Genomic DNA, 22,360 nt, shown 5'->3' with positions numbered 1-22,360 from the left:
TCAAGTATTTGATTCTTTTATGAGCCTTCTGGTTGTCTTCTTCATCGTCCGTCTTCTTTTCGAATATGTAATCAAGTATCTTAACCAGCACTAGTTCATTATGATGATTTGGGCCGAAATTAGGAAATGGGTTAATATATGAACAAATATAACAATCTTCTTCGCACTGCCAAATATCATCTTCAAATAAACTCATTTTATATGAAAGTTAAGGGATATTATAGTGAATTAATCGGTTCAACTTTTGTATGAATAAGAGTATGTTAGGATTTTTATATAATACTTGAATATTTTGGTGTTTGGAAGGTAAATATTGCTAGATGAATTAATAAAGTTATTGTTAGATTTCAGACCACTCACAATCTCCGATTCTAGAGGACTTTGTGTCATGTCGCTCAAGTCCGGAATATACCTTATTGCATATGTAAGATTCATATAATTTCGTTATATATATATATATATATATATATATATATATATATATATATATATATATATATATATATTGAAATTATTTCCATATTTATTTGTATCGTTATGTATTCTAAAAATGTTTGGTATATATGATGTTTGAAATATGATAACATAAACATAAAAGTTAACAACCTAAACACTAAACTCAATTACATATAAATAAATAATAGTCTTGACATTTTTAGTCCTTGCAGTGAAAAGTTTTATATTTTGGTGTTTTTGCCACAAATCTTTAATGAATTTGACACTTTTCGTCCTTATCGTCAAAACTTTTACATTTTGACATAAAAACCACACAAAACCTCCTTTAGAATTTTGTCACCATATTTTCCCAATTGTGACAACTTTAACATTATTGTCACAACATTTTTGGATTTTCTCCACCGGTGTCCATTTTTTTGGTTGTACACTTTTGACATCTAATTTTAGGGGCTGTCGACTTACTCCTCTATTTGTGGTGATTTACAATTTCAATACATATTTTTTAAAATTTGCTGATTTTTCCCATATTACCCCAAAAACGGCATAGCCGCGGGCTCTTTACTAGTTTGAAATTATTTCCATATTTATTTGTATCGTTATGTATTCTAAAAATGTTTGGTATATATGATGTTTGAAATATGATAACATAAATATAAAAGTTAACAACCTAAACACTAAACTCAATTACATATAAATAAACAATAGTCTTGACTTGGTGAAATCCAAATTAAAATATTTGATTACAGAAACATAAACCGAACATATTAATAGACGTTAATGCATTAGAGGGGTAGCACGACTATCATTTCATTGGGTGTTTCTCATGTAGATATAGTCGGTATATGATGCATTATTCCCGTCCAGTACGTAGCTTTATATAAAATAAATTATCATTGTTCATAAATCATGATTGATTATACTGTCGTTATTGGTTGACCACGAGGTATACCGTAACTTTTCCATTTCCTACATGTACAAAAATGGTTTTGTATATTAACAAAACCATTGTCCATACTCCATACCATTTTTTACTTCAAAGTTGAAGATATGGGGTGTACCCACTAAGTTACTCACGTGCACATCCTTCTTCCAAGCATCATCTATCTATATATAAGGGGTGAGTTCATCATGAAGTCATAAAAACCACTATAGTTTGGTATATGTTTTTTGGATCGGTAACATGCTCCATAAACTCCACACGTCTCTTTGCACCGTCATTGTTGTCTACTATGACAACGTTAGTACTATCTATATGTCGGCCAATCCAATTCAACAACCTTGATATTCAATCTGTAAGAGACGAAGTTGTCACCGTTCACATCCGAATTCTCCACATCCCTTCACACTATCCGTATGCCAACATTTTTACTAAAGGGTGTATACAATCTTCCATATTTACAGAGTTTAAGTGTTCATTGACCTCCTGCTCAAATTCGGGGTATAGGTTCGCTGTGTATTTGTACTTAAGCCCTAGCCCATGTATGGGATGGTATAGATTTATTGTGTTTTTATACTTAAGCCCTAGCCCATGTATTGTATCCTCTTGTGTTGGGAAATTTAGGGTTTGTGGTGGAGATCTGGATACCAACTTGGATCGTGATATCACTTTCCGAACTGATATTTCTACCCTATGCCTGGGTTACAAGAAATTCAGCCTAGGATAATCCAAGTGGACACTTACGTTTCTAGGCACAGAAAACGTAAGCCAATATGCTAAAGGGTTCTGTGAATGTGTGATGAAAAACAAGAGCTAAAGAACGTACCCCACTTCTGGAAAGGAAGAGTTGTTTATATATTAAACACGATTAGGGTTTCATTAGGGTTGGGTCGTCATTAGTTGCTTTCGAAGCAAGTAATAATAATCCGGATTAGGGTTACCAAAACTAACGAGTTTCGTTAGTTTTACCATAATCACCCTCAAGAAATTGAGTTTTCCATTATGTTCCCACATGCAAAATTCAGCGGGACCCCAGCCAGGGGCTCTGCCCCTTGGACCCTGCTAGGGGCGCTGCCCCTAGACCCCGCCAAAGGGGCGCTGCCCCTTTGGAAACCCCGGACCCGGGGGCGCTGCCCCCGGACCCCCGACTAGTCGTCGAACCGGCTTCTGACTCGATCTTATACATGTGTGCACTCCGCACAACCCCGTACATATATTAGAGTACAAATCATGAAGCCCCTTAGCTCACATGTTAGTTCCAGTTACTTAAAATGACATGGTGACACTAAAATCACCAACATTCCTCCCCCATTTAGTGTAACCCTTGAACAAACATAACCTTATCAACAACAAACCAAACTAGTACATAATGAAAATATCGAAACGATTGAATTTTCACTTAGTATCATACACTTGCAAATACTCGAGAATTAGGGTGTTCTAAGAATTGAACCCATCAACCCATTTGAATACCAGAAAGTAAAATACATACTAGTTTATTGAATTTCTAGCATAATACAACTTGACACTGTTATAAAGTTGTGTGTCCCAATCCTCTCATGATCGTATCAAGGTCAAGTCCACAACCTCTTGAAATGCGGCTACACTTCACAATCACGTAGGTAACTCCTTTCCATGTATCTGCACATACATTTATCAAAGGAATTATTAAGAAGTTAAACTTCAACCTGGCTAACTTGCAGAACCGAACACATACCTGGGATGAATACTTCATGTGTTCCAATCTAAAAGTATGAGCTTTCCACATTGAATTCAACTCCTAACATTATATTATGAGGGAATTGGGTGTCTCATCATTATAGAATTAAATGGACTTTAATCCCATCTCGATTACAGACTTGTGCACTAAGTCTCTTGTCAGACCTTTAGTCAAGTGATCTGCCAAATTTTGTTGCGATTTCCCAAACTCAACCGAAATCACACCATTCATGATTAGTTCTCTAATCATACTATGTCTAACACCTAGGTGTCTAGACTTGCCATTATAACATGGCTATATGCCTTAGCCAAAGCGGCAGCACTATCACAAAGGATAGAAATAGGTGTTATCGGTTTAGACCACAAAGGAATCTCATAGACCAAATTCCTTAGCCACTCTGCTTCTTTACCAGCAGCTGATAACGCAACAAACTCAGATTCCATTGTCGAGTTTGTAATGCAAGATTGCTTCTTGGAAGCCCAAGAAATGGCACCTCCCCCAAGCAAGAATACCCAACCAGAAGTTGAGGAATGGTCCTCCATGTTGGTAATCCAACTTGCATCTGAATGACCTTCTAAAACCGAAGGACTCCCCAAGTAACTCAAACCATAATTCATGGTTCCCTTGAGATACTTAAACACTCTATTCACTGCTTGCCAATGTTGAGCACTAGGATTGCTAGTGTACCTGCTCAACTTACCCACAGCAAACGCAATATCAGGTCTGGTACTTGTCATGGCATACATCAAGCTACCAATAGCCTTAGAGTATTCCAACTTGACCTCTTTTGTTTCTACGAATATCTTGTGGTTCTTGCACGATACCACCATCTTGACTTTCTGAATTTTGCTCTTTATTAGCATCAAAAGTCAGATCCTTAGGCCTTTGAATCGATGAAAACCTCATCTCATCAAAAATTATGTCCCGCGATTCGATAACAGTGTTAATTGAAACCGAATCATTAGGTTCTATTACATAAAACCTATATGCCTTGGAATGTTCAGCATATCCAATGAATATGCAATCAATTCCACGTTCTCCCAAATTTTTCTTTTTGGGCTCGGTAAGTTTTACAACTGCCCGACATCCCCAAACCCGAAAATAACTCAAATTCAGCTTTTTCTTGAACCAAAGTTCATATGGGACTGTTTTGTTCCTTTTATTTGGAACCCTATTTAACAAATAGCAGGCCGTTAACATGGCCTCTCCCCATAATCCTTCACTCAATCCCGAGTAAGACAGCATCGAGTTTACCATTTCCTTTAAAACTCGATTTTTGCATTCAGCAATGTCATTCTGTTGAGGCGTGTAAGGTGCCTTGGTCTCATGAATGATACCCACTGATTGGAAGTATATGGGATCCATATATTCACCTTCCTTATCAGTCCTTAGACATTTAACCGGAATGCCCACTTGCAATTCCACCTCGGTTTTGTATATTTTGAATTTATCTAAGGCTTCATCCTTAGAATGCAACAAATACACATAGAAAAACCGAGTGCAGTCATCAATAAAAGTGACCACATACTTTTTATTTCCCAAAGAAGGAGTGGAGTGAAAATCACACAGGTCACTGTGTACAAGTTCCAAAACAGTTGAATTTCTAGTAACACTTGGAAATGGCTGTTTTGTCACTTTTGTAAGCATGCATGTTTTACATTTATCAGATGTCATATCAAAGGCTGGGATTAATCCATCTTTTGACATCTCATGCATCCTTCTAAAGTTGACATGACCTAATCTTACATGCCAAAGCATAGATTTATCAACATTAGAAGCAGAAGATACAAATGCAGAATTCTGAACAGATAATACTTTGTCAACAATATTTAAACGAAACATTCTATTATTTAAATATCCAAAGCCAACAAACATTCCACCCTTAGACAAAACAAACTTATCCGACTCAATAACTTGTTTAAAACCATCAGAATTCAAGCAACTAGAGCTAACAAGATTCTTGCGAATCTTGGGAACAAACAAAACATCAAATAATCTAATTGTCTTTCCATAAGTAAATTCAAGACACACGACACCTAAACCACAAATAGGAATAAAAGAATCGTCTCCCATTTTCAGCACCGAGCCATCTTCAAGCGGAGTTAATGTTTCAAACATCCGTTTATCCTTGCATACATGGTTCGTTGCTCCGGAGTCGATCCACCAAGCAACATCATCATCCTGCACATAGAATGATTCAGGGATAAATGAAACATAATAAACATAATTCTGATTAGAATTATCAAAGTTAGTAAAAAACTGACCTCCTTTAACTTGGGCCGAAGACCCGTTCACTTTCCCATTGGCTCCACTGTTTCCAGCACCATTGTTGCCCAAATTCACACGACAATCACGCTTGCAATGCCCAACTTGATTGTACCTCCAACAAACCAGATCCTTTCTCTTTTTGTTGGAGTTGCTTGGGACATGTTCCTGCTTATGTTTGCCATGTCCTTTGTGGTTCTGGTTCCTTGGTTTGTTTTCAACCATATGAACCGAGGGCTGTCCAGGTTCAACTTTTCCTTTGGGTTTTTCAGATTTGTCACTTTCCTTCTCACGAAGAGATTCTTCATTACGAATGTGACTAGCTGTGACATCCCCTAATTTCTCGGCCAGAAAAGACTGATTTAATTTATGCTTTTTAAAATAAAATCAAATAAATCTTTTTAAAAGATGTTGCGGAATTGGTCCCCAATACAAAATATAAAAAAAAGTTTGTCAAAACCTTTCTTTAAGAAATATATAATTTCATTTCATATCAAAACCTCGGGATGTCATGTTCCGATACAGATCAAAAGCATAAACAAGACATTATAAGCCTTTCAACAGTTATTTACAACTACTGGCCTATAATCCAAAAATCTCTCATCGTCCTCCGACTATGCTCGGGGTCCACTACCTGTAACCATAAAAAAACTGAGTGGGTCAGGCTTGGGAGTCTGGTGAGCATATAGGGTTTTCAACCCACAGTAATAACAAAACTTATTAAGTTCACCAATCAACAATAACCCTGATTACCCATTCCCGTTATCCTCACTTTACGTCCCTAAACACTTTTCACAAGGGACCTAACCTAAAGAATATCATCGGGATGGACACTACTGCTAAGGGGTTTCCTCAGCCATACATGTCCTAAAGGAAACCATGAGGGGGATGGAGTACAGCGAATGAACACTCTAGTTCATTAACACCTACAGGTTGCGGACCTGCTAATGTTTCCCACTGGACTGTCTAGAAGGTCTGTGGTCGTCATCCAAACTCCGCTAGATGACTGAATCACAAATCACATCGAGGCCTCTCATTACTTTTATTTTATCACACATCACTATCTACCCATGTTCTACCCAACATATTTGTAGATAAAAATACTTATACAGTTTAAAACTTGTATAAAACATCAACTCAACAGTCACCTCAAATAAACAATTAATATATTTGCACATAGCACGTATTATAAGGTAAATACTTCATATCTATGTGTAAAATGAAAGTGACTATACACTCACTTGTTTTGATGAAAATCGGGCAGCAATTCGTTTCCTAAAACGTTCGTTTCTAATAAAACTGGGAGTTTTATTCAGAAACCGGGCTCTGCGAGGGTCGGGCTTCGAAACTGAAAAGATAAATTTTCCGGGCTTCACGGGCACTTCGTGGCGTATTCCGGGGCTTATAATAGATACCGGGGCTTTGGGGGATGTTAAGATGAAGAAAATATGAAGAAAGGGGTGAAAGATGGTGAAATCCCAAAAGTACCCGAGAATGCTCGCAGGACCCTTCTATTTATAGGGGTCCGAAGTCCTGATCCGACGGCTGAGAAGGAACCACGCGTCGCAGATCCGAAGCTCGCAGGGGGATGGCTCGCACGAGGTCTGCGCGTGCAAAGGCTTGCTGTCCTCTCCTGATTGGACCGAGGCTTACTGGTCCGAAGTAGAGGCATCGTGGCACTCATGCGAGGGTTCGGTCTCGTGCAAGAAGGTACGTGTCGCATCGCTACTGGACCACTTCGGATAAGGCCAGGTGCTCGGATGACTCAGCAGCTCGGACACGTGGCTCGCCTGACTCACCATTTCGGACACGTGGCACGTTCTAAGCGAGGGTGACGTGGCAAATCGTGACTATGCGAATTTTCTCGGTTTTTGTGCAAAAACTTCTAAAATTCATAACTTTCGTATACGAGCTCCGTTTTTGACGTTCTTTATATGAATGCGTAGGTAAAATTACGCTCTACAACTTTCGTTTAGACTTCATCGGCTAATTTTTGACTTTAATTTTTATATTATTATTTTTAACAGACCGGGACAGGAAATCGGTTAAAAATTCATAACTTCTTCATCCGACGTCTGTTTTCGTTAGACTTTTTACCGTTGTGCTACTAATGACGAGAACTTCGATTCTCGTTTAGGTCGTGTCGGCTAAAAATCACTCGATCTAAAATTCGAGTTTTTAGCTGTCTACTGCTAAGCTGAAACTTCGAAAAATCATAACTTCCTCATACGAAGTCAGATTTGGGCGTTCTTTTTATACCTACTCTCGGTTTAACGAACACTACAAGTTTCGTTTAGATCACTAAGGCTAAAAAGTAGTTTGTCAAAAACTCACTTTTTACGACATTCAGCACCGAGCCGGTTTTGTCGTGAAACTTCGATAGGTCATAACTTCTTCGTTATAACTCGGATTTCGGCATTCTTTATATATCTGTAATCCTTGTCACGCCCACTACAAGTTTCTTAATAGATATCGGCTTTATCTAAAATTTAATTTTTGACGCTCATTTTTATTCTTAATTAATTAAACCCTAATAATTAAGCATAAAACACATAATATTCACATAATTCCTTTTTCATTTCTTCAAAATGAGTTAGAAAGGTTAACCTAGACTATAATGTCAATATTAATGCCTAGCCTAGAAACACGGGCATTACAATTCTCTCCCCCTTAGGATGATTCCGTCCCCGGAATCATACATCAGCAAACAAATGCGGGTAGCGACTCATCATGTCACTCTCCGTTTCCCAAGTGAGATTTGGCCCATTTGTATGTTTCCAACGCACGAGCACTAAATCGACCATCTTGCGTCTCAGCTTCTTAGTCTTACGGTCAAAGATTGCCTCAGGTTCTTCAATCAACCTCTTGTTTTCATCCAACCTTAATTCAGAAATGGGAATTATGTCGGGCACATCTCCCGTGAACTTTCTCAAATAACACACATGAAATGTGTTATGAATACCCTCCAGTTCTTCCGGTAATTCTAGCTTGTAAGCTTGATTCCCGATCCTCTGAAGAACTTTAAATGGTCCAATAAACCTTGGACTCAACTTTCCTCTCTTACCAAATCTTATAAGTCCCTTCCCTTATCACTTTTAACTTTTCAGCAGTTTGATGGACTATCTCAGGTCCCATAAACTGCTTTTCCCCAGCTTCCAGCCAGCATGACGGCGTTCGACACTTTTCTCCATACAAAGCGTGATAAGGTGCCATCTTGATGCTTGAGTGGAAACTATTATTATAGGAAAATTCTACTAGAGGTAAATGTTCATCCCAGTTACCTTGGAATTCTAGGGTACATGCTCTCAGCATATCCTCCAATGTTTGAATCGTTCGTTCGCTCTAACCATCAGTTTGCGGATGGTAAGCTGTACTCAAACACAACTTGGTACCCAATTCCTCTTGTAGACTTCTCCAAAACCTTGAGATAAAACGGCTGTCACGATCGGATACAATCATTAACGGAACACCGTGTAGCCTCACAATTTCCTTCACATAAGAATTCGCAAGTTTATCCATAGACCATTTCTCGTTAGCGGCTATGAAATGCGCACTCTTAGTGAAGCGATCAACGACCACCCAAATCATGTCGTGACTGTTCCTTGTTCTGGGCAGTTTAGTCACAAAATCCATAGTGATATCTTCCCATTTATCCATGGGTACAGGTAAAGGTTCTAAACTCCCATACGGTTTCTGATGTTGTGCCTTAACCCTAACACAAGTTACACACTCGGCCACATACTTAGCAACATCGAGCTTCATCGTCGGCCACCAGTAATAGGGTTTTAGATCCCTATACATTTTCGTACTGCCGGGATGAATCGAGTACATGGTTTTGTGAGCTTCTTCCATCAGAAGACCTCTTACTCCTCCCGTCTTAGGTACCCAAATCCTATCTTTGAATACCTTCAATCCCTGACCGTTCGTATCAAACACCAACGTTTTTCCCAAACGTTCCTCCTTTCGGTCAATTTTCTCTAAAGCTTCCTCCTGAGCTTTCTTTATACTTTCCACAATTGTCGAGACGACTTCAATTCTCAACGCTCTTGGCCTTCTCTTTTCAAGATTTACCTTCCGACTGAGAGCATCAGCAACAACATTTGCTTTACCAGGGTGGTAAAGTATCTCACAGACGTAGTCCTTGAGTAGTTCCAGCCAGCGCCGCTGTCTCATGTTCAATTCCTTCTGATTAAAGAGATATTGAAGACTCTTATGATCAGTGAAAAGTTTACACTTAGTACCATAAAGATAATGCCTCCATATCTTTAAGGCGAACACTACCGCTGCCAACTCCAGATCATGAGTGGGGTAGTTCTTTTCATGCTCTTTCAACTGCCTCGAGGCATACGCTATCACTTTATCCCTTTGGGTCAGAACACAACCTAACCCAACTCCAGAGGCATCACTATAGACTGCGAAGTCATCAACTCCTTCAGGTAACGAAAGAATCGGTGCTTCACACAATCTCTTCTTCAACTTCTCAAAGGCTTCCTTATGCTTTTCATTCCAAGCATAAGTAGCTCCTTTGTGGGTCAAAGCTGTTAATGGAGTAGCGATCGAAGAAAAGCCTTGGATAAATCTTCGATAATATCCAGCTAATCCTAGAAAGCTTCGAATCTCTGTAGGACTTTTTGGTTGTTCCCACTTCATCACAGCTTCAATCTTTGCTGGGTCAACCATTATTCCTTCTTGGTTAACCACATGACCTAAAAACTGGACTTCTTGAATCCAAAATTCACATTTGGAGAACTTTGCATACAGCTTCTCCTCTTTCAGAACTTCTAGCACTTCACGCAGATGCTTTTCATGCTCCTGCTTGCTTTTCGAATAGATCAAGATATCGTCTATGAATACTATCACGGATTTATCAAGGTATGGTTTACAAAACCTGTTCATCAAATCCATGAAAGCTGCTGCGACATTGGTTAATCCGAACGACATAACCAAAAATTCATAGTGTCCATATCTTGTTCTGAACGCAGTCTTTTCGATATCCTGCTCTCTCACCTTTAGTTGATGGTATCCCGACCTAAGATCGATCTTCGAGAAATAGCTCGAACCTTGCAATTGGTCGAACAGGTCATCGATCCTCGGCAACGGATACTTGTTCTTTATCGTTGCTTTATTCAGATCTCTGTAATCGATGCACATTCTCATGCTCCCATCTTTCTTCTTTACAAACAACACAGGGCTCCCCAGGGTGATGAACTAGGTCGAATGAAACCTTTGTCCAATAACTCCTAAAGTTGTGTCATAAGTTCTTTCATTTCGGTTGGCGCTAATCATAGGGTGCTTTGGCTATCGGCGTCGTTCCTGGTAACAAGTCGATACGAAACTCAACTTGTCGATCAGGGGGCAATCCGGGAAGATCTTCGGGAAAGACTTCCGGATAATCACACACCACCGGAATATCTTGCACCTCCTTCTTCTCCTTCTTAGCATCGATCACGAACACTAGATATGATGTACATCCCTTGGCCAAACACGTTCTGGCTTTCATTAGGGAAATGATTCCAGAGTTTACTCTGTGTTTGTCTCCATACACCATGAACGACTCTTTCCCTGGCGGGTTTACTTTTACTATCTTCTTCCTACACAATATTTCGGCGTCATTGGCGCTAAGCCAATCCATTCCTAAAACTACGTCGAATCCATTTAACTCGATAGGCAATAATTCCTCGTGGAACTTATTTCCATCCAAGTCAATGAGGATATTTTTCATACGATGGCTAACAGGTACAAACTTGCCACTAGCAATCTCGACTAATAAGGCATTAACTAGTCTATCTACAGGCAAAGCTAGTTTTCTACCAAATTCATGCGATATAAAGGAGTAATTGGCTCCAGAATCAAACAAAATTTGGGCAGGAAATTCGTTTACGAGAAAGGTACCTAAAGCGACATCGGTTTCTTCTTTCGCGGCTTCAAGTGTCATCTGAAAGGCTCTCGCCTTCGGCCTTGGTGGTAGATTGGGCTTTGCTGCATCCTTCCTCTTTAGACAGTCTTTTAAAACATGCCCTGCTTCATGGCACTCAAAACATACCCTCTTGTTGGACGGACACACGTTGGCATAATGCCCAGTCTTTCCACATTTGAAGCAAGTCACCTCCTCACTACATTTCCCAGAGTGCTTTTTCTTGCACTTCTCACACCACTTCACTTCACCTCCTCCTCCAAACTTCTTGGACTTTGAAAATTTGCTTCTCTTTTTGGAACCTGAAGTTCCTTCAAATTTTCTCTTTTCACCAACTTCTGCCCTCTCCAGACCCTTCTCTCTGATCTGAACCTCCACATTCTTAGCAGCCCAGATGGCGGCTTTCAAAGTGGTTGCTTGTTTTACCATCGGACCAAAGTCCGCTGGTAATCCGAGGGCAAACTTGTTAACCTTAGAGAGTTCAGTTGGAACTAGATAAGGAACAAACTTCAGCTTTTCTGTAAAACTAGCAGTGTATTCAGTAACGCTCATCTTTCCCTTTTTTAAATTCTGGAACTCATTATTAATTTCCAGAAGGTCCTGCTCAGAGCAGTACTGCAATTTCAGTTGTAGCACAAAGTCTTCCCAAGACATCTTACTAGCTTCTCCCTTGGGCATCGAATCAGCTAGTAACTTCCACCAGCTCAATACACCAGACTTTAACAGAGGAATTGCAAGTGCGGTCTTTTGTTTGTCGTTGCACTCACAACTTTCAAACATCGTCTCCATTTCGGAGATCCAATTCATGACTTCCACCGGTGTCGGACTTCCAGATAGACATGGTGGTTTAGATGCCATGAAATCTTTATATTTGCATCCGCGTCCATCAACTCCTCCATCCTGGTTGTTTTGTCTAACTATCGGTGGGTTGGCTTGACCAAGAGTTCCACTGTAGTTCCCTCCTACTGATTGCCCTTCATTCACTACGGGCTGTTCAACAGGTATCGTAGTCTCTTCCCTATGCTGTTGTAGTAATCGCCTTGTCTCCTCCATCTGGCGATCTAACATCATCTGCATCATTGCTTGTACCCCAGCCATCGTCATTGGCTCAGGTGCAGCTCCTACAACAGGTACTTGCTCAACTACTTGAGGTTGAGGTTGTTGATCCCTGTTTCCGTTTGCATTTGCAACTCCACTACGAGTTCTTGCCATTACAATCTATATAACGAATAAGGCGAATTTAGGTCTTTATCCTTGTTAGACATTTCAATTCCATTATCACTCCGAAACGTTTATATGTTAGTTCTAATCTCGTAATCGTACGGTTAGAATCCTACACACATAAGGTTTCCAGATCCGGTCGGCAACAGACCATAGATCCGAACAAATAATGGCATATATGGCAAACACATAGCATTTAGCACATAAGGGCATTTTAGGCATCTTTCCTAAAATAAACTAGTGCTCGTGTCTAAAATATGGTAGACACTCATCTCACAATCATCACTTAGCATTCTAAGTTTAAGTCTAGAAATCCTACAATTTCTTAGTTCGCTTAAACTAATGCTCTGATACCAACTGTGACATCCCCTAATTTCTCGGCCAGAAAAGACCGATTTAATTTATGCTTTTTAAAATAAAATCAGAGAAATCTTTTTAAAAGATGTTGCGGAATTGGTCCCCAATACAAAATATAAAAAAAAAGTTTGTCAAAACCTTTCTTTAAGAAATATATAATTTCATTTCATATCAAAACCTCGGGATGTCATGTTCCGATACAGATCAAAAGCATAAACAGGACATTATAAGCCTTTCAACAGTTATTTACAACTACTGGCCTATAATCCAAAAATCTCTCATCGTCCTCCGACTATGCTCGGGGTCCACTACCTGTAACCATAAAAAAACTGAGTGGGTCACGCTTGGGAGCCTGGTGAGCATATAGGGTTTTCAACCCACATTAATAATAAACTTATTAAGTTCACCAATCAACAATAACGCTGATTACCCGTTCCCGTTATCCTCACTTTACGTCCCTAAACACTTTTCACAAGGGACCTAGCCTAAAGAATATCATCGGGATGGACACTACTGCTAAGGGGTTTCCTCAGCCATACATGTCCTAAAGGCAACCATGAGGGGGATGGAGTACAGCGAATGAACACTTTAGTTCATTAACACCTACAGGTTGCGGACCTGCTAAGGTTTCCCACTGGACTGTCTAGAAGGTCTGTGGTCGTCATCCAAACTCCGCTAGATGACTGAATCACAAATCACATCGAGGTCTCTCATTACTTTTATTTTATCACACATCACTATCTACCCATGTTCTACCCAACATATTTGTAGATAAAAATACTTATACAGTTTAAAACTTGTATAAAACATCAACTCAACAGTCACCTCAAATAAACAATTAATATATTTGCACATAGCACGTATTATAAGGTAAATACTTCATATCTATGTGTAAAATGAAAGTGAATATACACTCACTTGTTTTGATGAAAATCGGGCAGCAATTCGTTTCCTAAAACGTTCGTTTCTAATAAAACCGGGAGTTTTATTCAGAAACCGGGCTCTGCAAGGGTCGGGCTTCGAAACCGAAAAGATAAAATTTTCGGGCTTCACGGGCACTTCGTGCCGTATTTCGGGGCTTATAATCGATACCGGGGCTTTGGGGGATGTTAAGATGAAGAAAATATGAAGAAAAGGGTGAAAGATGGTGAAATCCCAAAAGTACCCGAGAAGGCTCGCAGGACCCTTCTATTTATAGGGGTCCGAAGTCCTGATCCGACGGCTGAGAAGGAAGCACGCGTCGCAGATCCGAAGCTCGCAGGGGGATGGCTCGCACGAGGTCTGCGCGTGCGAAGGCTTGCTGTCCTCTCCTGATTGGACCGAGGCCTACTGGTCCGAAGTAGAGGCATCGTGGCACTCATGCGAGAGTTCGGTCTCGTGCAAGAAGGTACGTGTCGCATCGCTACTGGACCACTTCGGATAAGGCCAGGTGCTCGGATGACTCAGCAGCTCGGACACGTGGCTCGCCTGACTCACCATTTCGAACACGTGGCACGTTCTAAGCGAGGGTGACGTGGCAAATCGTGACTATGCGAATTTTCTCGGTTTTTGTGCAAAAACTTCTAAAATTCATAACTTTCGCATACGAGCTCCGTTTTTGACGTTCTTTATATGCACACGTAGGTAAAATTACGCTCTACAACTTTCGTTTAGACTTCGTTGGCTAATTTTTGACTTTAATTTTTATATTATTATTTTTAACAGACCGGGACAGAAAATCCGTTAAAAATTCATAACTTCTTCATCCGACGTCCGTTTTCGTTAGACTTTTTACCGTTGTGCTACTAATGACGAGACCTTCGATTCTCGTTTAGGTCTTGTCGGCTAAAAATCACTCGATCTAAAATTCGAGTTTTTAGCTGTCTACTGCTAAGCTGAAACTTCGAAAAATCATAACTTCCTCATACGAAGTCAGATTTGGGCGTTCTTTTTATACCTACTCTCGGTTTAATGAACACTACAAGTTTCGTTTAGATCACTAAGGCTAAAAAGTTGTTTATCAAAAACTCACTTATTACGACATTCAGCACCGAGCCGGTTTTGTCGTGAAACTTCGACAGGTCATAACTTCTTCGTTATAACTCGGATTTCGGCATTCTTTATATATCCGTAATCCTTGTCACGCCCACTACAAGTTTCTTAATAGATATCGACTTTATCTAAAATTTAATTTTTGACGCTCATTTTTATTCTTAATTAATTAAACCCTAATAATTAAGCATAAAACACATAATTCACATAATATTCACATAATTCCTTTTTCATTTCTTCAAAATGAGTTACAAAGGTTAACCTAGACTATAATGTCAATATTAATGCCTAGCCTAGAAACACGGGCATTACACTAGCAAGTTGAACCAATGACAGTTCCTCCTTTTGATGTTTCAAGTTATGTTTGAAGTCTTTCCAGGACGGAGGCAGTTTGTCAATGATAGTGGACACAGCTATGGATTCATCCATATTCATTTTGTGCAGTTTAAACTGTCCGTATATGCCAAGGAGTTCATTGTACTGTTCAGTGACAGACCTTGAATCTTTCATCTTATAATTATTAAAGTCACTAACCAGAAACTTCTTGCTAGAAGCATCCTCAGTAATGTATTTCAGTTCAAGGGTATCCCACAACTCCTTGGCACACAAGGCTTCACTATGGATATCAAATAAAGCATCAGACATACCGTTCAGAATGTGACCTTTGCAGATGTAGTTATCATTGTCCCACTTCTGTCTCATTCTTGTCTCTTCAGCCGTCTCAACAACACCTTCCTCAGGCTCTGCTGGTCTTGGAGTAGTCAGCACGTATGCTGCTTTCAGAGTGGTCAGCATGAAGTGCATCTTTTTCTTCCAACGCCTGAAATCGACGCCTTCAAACTTCTCCAACTTGGCAAACTTAGTGGTCATCTCGCGGATTGAATCACCCATCTCCAGAAACAGAGAATATCAGTTCGATTGTTGGGAAATTTAGGGTTTGTGGTGGAGATCTGGATACCAACTTGGACCGTGATATCACTTTCCGAACTGATATTTCTACCATATGCCTGGGTTACAAGAAATTCAGCCTAGGATAATCCAAGTGGACACTTACGTTTCTAGGCACAGAAAACGTAAGCCAATATGCTAAAGGGTTCTGTGAATGTGTGATGAAAAACGAGAGCTAAAGAACGTACCCCACTTCTGGAAAGGAAGAGTTGTTTATATATTAAACACGATTAGGGTTTCATTAGGGTTGGGCCGTCATTAGTTGCTTTCGAAGCAAGTAATATTAATCCGGATTAGGGTTACCAAGTACCCCACTTCTGGAAAGGAGCGTACCCCAGCTAGGGGCTCTGCCCCTTGGACCCCGTCAAAGGGGCGCTGCCCCTTTGGAAACCCCGGACCCGGGGGCGCTGCCCCCGGACCCCCGACTAGTCGTCGAACCGGCTTCTGACTCGATCTTATACATGCGTGCACTCCGTACAACCCCATACATATATTAGAGTACAAATGATGAAGCCCCCTTAGCTCACATGTTAGTTCCAGTTACTTAAAATGACATGGTGACACTAAAATCACCAACATCTTGTATAGATATCAAAAATAGAAAATATTCCTACTTTGAGAATGATCACGATTTTTGAAATATGTAAAATACAGTAATATTTTATTTTATTTTTTTGAAATATATCAATATTAATGTCTAGTGACCAAAAAAGTCATTAGGTTTAGGTTTGATACGCTTTTAGATAATAAACAAATAGTAAAAAAAATAATTTAAATTGTGATCCCTGCGAAGTAAAAATATACTCTCTCCGTCTCATAATTATTGTCCACTTTTGACTTTTGAAGTCTTTGTTCATCATCTTTGACTTTAAATATTTTTATTTGTGTTATGTATTACTTGATGAAACTTATAACAGTCAAAAGACATTTAAAACACAATTCATTCATATATTTTGCATCAAGTATTATATATCAAGGACAAAAATATTTAAGGTCAAAAGTTGAAGAATAAAGACTTTAAAACTTATGCACAAGAAAGGGATAAAACTTATACAATTCGTCTATTCACACACCCTCGATAAGTCCGATATCCCTATTTACCCGGATGACAAGAAACACAACGGCCGACCAACAACGATTATTCCTCCAGATTTTGCCATCAAAACTTACCAAAAAACAAAAGGAAATATATAAATCTACACATTCAAGAAACGAAAAATCAACAAGCCCACAATCACTAGCAACAACACTTCCATATCCATAAACATTTTAAGAAAAAAATAAAAAAAAAAAAAAAAAAAAACCTACTTACGATGGCAATGAACTATGTAAATTTTTCCTTTGCAAATCCTGCAAACCATAAACCCTCAATAATTTACATCTTCTTATCTTATACTGCACATACTCATTCCTAAATCCATGCAGATTCTTTATATAGAGTTTCTTTCATCACTTAAACCGAACAACAATGCAGGATATATCATCTTTACTTTCTCGATTCAGTGCTTCAACAGCTAGTTGCTTTGCTGCCTTTTGTGGGTCCCGGATCTTTATCGCTACATCCACTGCCTCTTGGTTGCTCATAACCTTGATCAACACCAATCAAACAAAAGTCAGTGTGTTTCTTTTTTACTTAAATAATACATAAAGAAAGTTATACTTTTGTTTTTACCTTCCATAGACCATCACTTGCAAGAATGAGAATCTCGTTATCTGCATCAATATCTGCATTTGTTATGTCGGGATCAGAGCGCAAATGATTTTTGAGATTCTTGTCTCCAAAAGCACGAGAAACCGCCAGCTGTCCATTCACTCTTGCTACATCTCCTGATAACAAAATCTTCATCATTTACTGTATTGTATCTCCTCAAAAGAAAATCACATTTCCTTATACATTGAAATGTCTTAAATAGTAAATAGCGTTTAATGACGAGGCCATTCATAGTTTGTTGAGTGAGAAATAGAAATAGGGATGATTAGAATTTAGAAAAGGTGTAGAAGTAAGTATCTATCACCTGGCATGTTTGAGACGAAACCTCCTCTATTTTCAATACTGCCCCTCTCAGTATTGGGCTCATGATCAATGCTCATTTGAATTGCCTGCCCTTTGTTGGAAAGAACTGCCCGAGAATCACCGACATTTGCTACCCATAACTTACGACCATTGATGAGAATTGCAGTGACTGCAGTGGACCCACCTCTTCCAAGGTCAGGATTGTGGGAAAGAATGGCTTGGTCAGTTCTTTCATAGGCTTTTGAAATTGACCTGTTTGGATCAGTCCAAAACTCACCCTGCAATAACATAAAACATCATCATATACAGTCAAATCAGTTTTCAAAAATAAGTTGGATGGACTGGACAAACTTTAAATGATGAGAATGAGAGGGGTATTCAAGTCTTTTGCACAAACGAGAGATCGATACCAAGTTCATGTCCCATTGACATTAGTGATTTGTCTCATCAGTCGAATGCCTGCCAGCCAGGACTTAAATGTCTAAAATACCATAAGTACTTTATAACGATTTAGGATAGGAAAATAGGTAATTTTAGCAGTGGATAAACAAATTTTAAACATTATAAGTTTATGACGCACAAAATTTCTTGAAATAATTGTGACGTGTGAAAAAGTATGCTTTATGAAATGCAAAGGTGATTGGTGCTGAAAATATGAACGTATAATATTTAGCCGAAATGGGGACGTATGTAGACTCTTAATTCTTTATTTTTTTTTGTTCCCTCCCAATTCTGAGAAATTGAACTTATAATATAACCAAAGAGATTACGTATGTAGATTACACAAGAATATGACGCATACAAACAAAAAAGGAATCAACATACGTATGTACTACACATTCGTCATAGTCAATCTTTATCCATTTCTAGGTTCCCCATAAAAAAGACAAAGAATTAATGGGGACAAGACTTTAATCCAATAAACTATTTATGAGTGTTCCTTTTTGACACAATGCAGAAAGAACGACTCAATACAGAAAGTCAGGAAAACGAGGTTTTCCCATCAAGTCCTATCCTTTTATAAAATTGCCCTTATTTTGTTATTAACTTTCCGGATACAAAACTTTTAGAGTACTTTGTTTATAAAGTGATCATGTTTTAGATAAAGGGAAGCATTTTCATCCAAGTTGTTGACTTTAAAGTCAACTTTTGAGTCAAAGGACAATCGTAACGCCTCACCTCCTTCAAGATATTGGAGAATAAATGCTTTTGAAGATACGAGGGGACACTATCCCCAAGATGCCCGTCGTAAATAGCAAAAAGTCCAAGTTCACGCCCTTGATAAGGGACAAATTTGGCAACATGGAAATCTTCCATTGGATGATTAGCCTTCCCTTTAACTAGAGTGTACCCATATCTAATTGACCCTTGATCACCTCGTCCCTTTCCCGCACCATTTGATGATTGCCCATTTGCAAGCTAAAGTTGACAACAACAAAAAAGTTCCGTTAAATTACGTATATACCCTTTTATATCAAATTCTATCTAGGTCAATCTTGGAAGAAAGTAGGGTTCCCATATTGTTAAAACAAGCAAGTCAATATGAAATAGTCGACCATTGAGCTTACAATATGGATACTAAAACCATTCACCAATTATGAACACAAAATGAAGATTACATTACAATTTACAACTCCAACTTCAAATTGCACATCAAGAAAAAGGTTAACTTTGACCATGATGATAAAATGGCATTAATCATGGTCTTGTTAAATAGGAAATTCAGTATGTTTCGAATCGCAAATAATAGTTACCAAATTCGGGGCAAAAGTTTTAATTTTTTCCAAGTCAACCGTTGACTTTCAACTACTATTTGGTCAAAAAAACAAAAGTTGCATTAAGCTTGAAATTGATGGCAAGCATGATGAATACACTTGTTAAATAAGTTTTGACACAGGATAAAGATCAAGTTTATGTTCTAAATGAATCACAAAACCGGATTAAATCACATAATTCGGTTTTGAAAAGAAGTTAAGTTTGACCACACCTGTAAAACGACAAAATTCGTGATCTCATTAACTATAAAAATCTAGATTTGCACGAATTGCGGCTCTATTGTCAGCAATGAAAACCATTGAATTGGCAACGAATTTGGATATAGTTCAAACTTGAAAAGAAGCTTGTAGGATTTCATAATCTAGCAATCTCATAAGTTGGTCAAAATTGAAGACTTTTTTGCTTTATCATATAAAAAAAAGATAGATTTAATACAAAAAACTGTAAAAATAACTCTAATTAGATGAAACCCTAATTGGATGTTCAGTAGAAAGCAAACCCCTAATTACAGCGATCATAAAAAAGCAATTCCATCGGTCAATTTACTTGACCATGCTTATATTCAAACAAATTCATAAATCAAATTCAAGAACGAACTTGAAAAACATGAAATTGAAAACATATAGAAAGAGGGATGAACAATCGTCACCTTGGAACCGGAATTGCTGCATAAATTACCCATTTAGTAATTCGGCCTCCTAAACCTTGAATTTCACAACCTGAAAAATAGTCAAAAGTAGTAAATAGTTTTATTAAAATAATAGGCAAAATATTGATCATCATCCATATCAACAAACCCACTAACCCCATCAACAAAAACACAATCTTTAAAACATTTCTTAAAAATTTAACAAATGGGTATCTTGAATTTGAACTCACCGATCTCTAATCTTCTCAAACATCACAAGAAAAGTAAACACAAACTGAATTTGAGTCTGGCAAGATAGATACATAAGATGTAAGCGGTGTAGGTTTTTTAAAGGACTTTGTAACCGCTAAAGCGAAGAGTTCTTTGGTTTTTGCTCTTTTGATCCTTAAGAATGGCTGCAAAAGGGCTTTAGGCTGCTGAGACTATGCCCCTTATTTTGACTTTCTATTTCTAAATTTATGGCTTTTATTGTTTTTATATTTGGTTGTATGTATAATTAATGTGAAGAAACACACCAAGTCAGACAGAGAGAGAAGAATTGTGGAAGCTATTACAGTACAGCTGTATTTTCATCATTCTTAGCTCCATTTTTATGGTCTTTAATGGGGGTGATTGTGCTTTTGTAAGGCTCACAAAAGTAATTGGTTCCTGATTTGGGTCACCTGTTGTCCGAGGAACCTCCTAAAAGAATATGAGTCAACTCTAAAACAACCTCGATTTCAAAACCACACTCTATGTCTATGATACCTTGAAAGTAATTTGACTGATTTTCCTTTAATTATCAAAAAGTTACACCCTCCACTTATAAAATCATATTTTATTCTAAATTATTAAAAAAGAATACTTTTTTTTTCAGAATTTCCAAATTTTTTTTTTTGTTTTTGACACCAATAACCGTTACTTGAACTAGCGATTTTGATTTTGTTTCGTAAGCCTTTTTTTCTTATAAAAAGACAAATTAGAGATTAATTACCTTGTTCAAACATTTTAATATCAAGTTAATTATATTTTATATAAAGATTTTATATAGAGAAAAATATAAAGCAGATTTATCTCATTTATTTATTTTAATATTTAATAAAAAATTAACAAATAACAATTTGACCAAAATAGTTATGATTTTTGTAGATAACATTTGGAAAAATCTCTATTATTTACAAAAATCATACGTGACATGCGTAAATCGTTTTACGGGGGGGGGGGGGGGGGGGGGGTGGAGAAATTGAAAATATTTTCATATAAGTGGTGGAATTGAAGATATCATTTGAAATATGCATGCGTAGATCTAACTGGGGTTTCCCTTCTTGTAGGCTTGGGAGTGGGGTTTTCACTGTGGGGCAAGTTTTAAAAGCTGCATCAAGCAAAGTGGCAAAACATGAGAAAACGTGTATGGAAAATCAACACACGTTTATACCTTTTGCATTTACTTTCGGTTTCCTTGCGCCAGAAGCTGTTGAGCTACTCAATAAAGTCTAACGGATCATGCATAATAATGTTATGACTCCAAGATCTATAGATGTTGTTTTTAAAAGAATTAGTTTTGTCATCCAAAAATGAGTTGCGGCACAGTTTGTTGCTCGTTTACCCGCTACGTCTATATAAATTTTCTTCTTTATAGCTGTTTTCGTTTTATTTGAAATATCCATGCTACCCATCGGTGAAAAATGGATTTTCTTATATGTCATCTGAAAAAATATATATATAAAAAAAAATTCTTTATCTTGACGTCTTTTGAAAAAAAAATAGATTTCCTCAGACTAAAAAAAATATTTTGCTAAGTTTTTATTTGTGTTAGAAATCTTCAAAACCCATTTTCACCGCAAAAGAAAATTTGATATTATAGTTTCGAATTGCAAAAATAATAATAATAATAATAATAGAAAAAATTTCTCTACCATTTTTAGAAGATGTTTCAAACGGAGATCTACAAAACATCTGCTCCTTCGAGAGTTTTTCTGAAAACTATGAAAAATTGTTATTTTTGCGGATCAAAATTATAATATTAAATTTCCTTTTGATGTGGAAATTGTTTTTGATAACTTTTAACACAAAAAATAAAAAGATGTTTTCTT

The 22,360-nt window shown here is 37.9% G+C and overlaps 1 protein-coding gene across 1 annotated transcript; it reads right to left on the bottom strand.

Moving 5' to 3' along the window:
• Window positions 1-17,059: 17,059 nt before the first annotated feature.
• LOC145115267 (putative protein phosphatase 2C 9) lies at window positions 17,060-20,873 on the bottom strand. Its single transcript, XM_079051528.1, has 6 exons — window positions 20,519-20,873; window positions 20,289-20,358; window positions 19,043-19,282; window positions 17,865-18,141; window positions 17,522-17,676; window positions 17,060-17,436 (listed from the first exon to the last, which is right to left on the bottom strand). Exons 2-6 carry the CDS (start codon window positions 20,319-20,321, stop codon window positions 17,299-17,301), a joined length of 843 nt encoding a protein of 280 aa, XP_078907654.1. The 5' UTR covers window positions 20,322-20,358; window positions 20,519-20,873; the 3' UTR covers window positions 17,060-17,298.
• Window positions 20,874-22,360: the final 1,487 nt, after the last annotated feature.

Source organism: Lactuca virosa, chromosome 5 (genome assembly GCF_052849685.1).
Source record: "Lactuca virosa cultivar CGN04683 chromosome 5, Lactuca_virosa_CGN04683_v6, whole genome shotgun sequence".
Classification (NCBI taxonomy): Eukaryota; Viridiplantae; Streptophyta; class Magnoliopsida; order Asterales; family Asteraceae; genus Lactuca; species Lactuca virosa.
Note: the sequence above shows the minus strand (reverse complement) of the source record. Positions and strands in the feature narration are given on the sequence as shown.

What these genes read in the sequence shown, in the direction of transcription:
- LOC145115267 (XM_079051528.1), bottom strand. Translation starts at nt 20,321, where the DNA reads ATGGGTAATTTATGCAGCAATTCCGGTTCCAAG. An exon ending in TCTCCAATATCTTGAAGGAG is followed by an intron (nt 18,142 to 19,042) that starts GTGAGGCGTTAC and finishes ATGTTATTGCAG; the next exon opens with GGTGAGTTTTGGACTGATCC. An exon ending in TTTCGTCTCAAACATGCCAG is followed by an intron (nt 17,677 to 17,864) that starts GTGATAGATACT and finishes TTTTGTTATCAG; the next exon opens with GAGATGTAGCAAGAGTGAAT.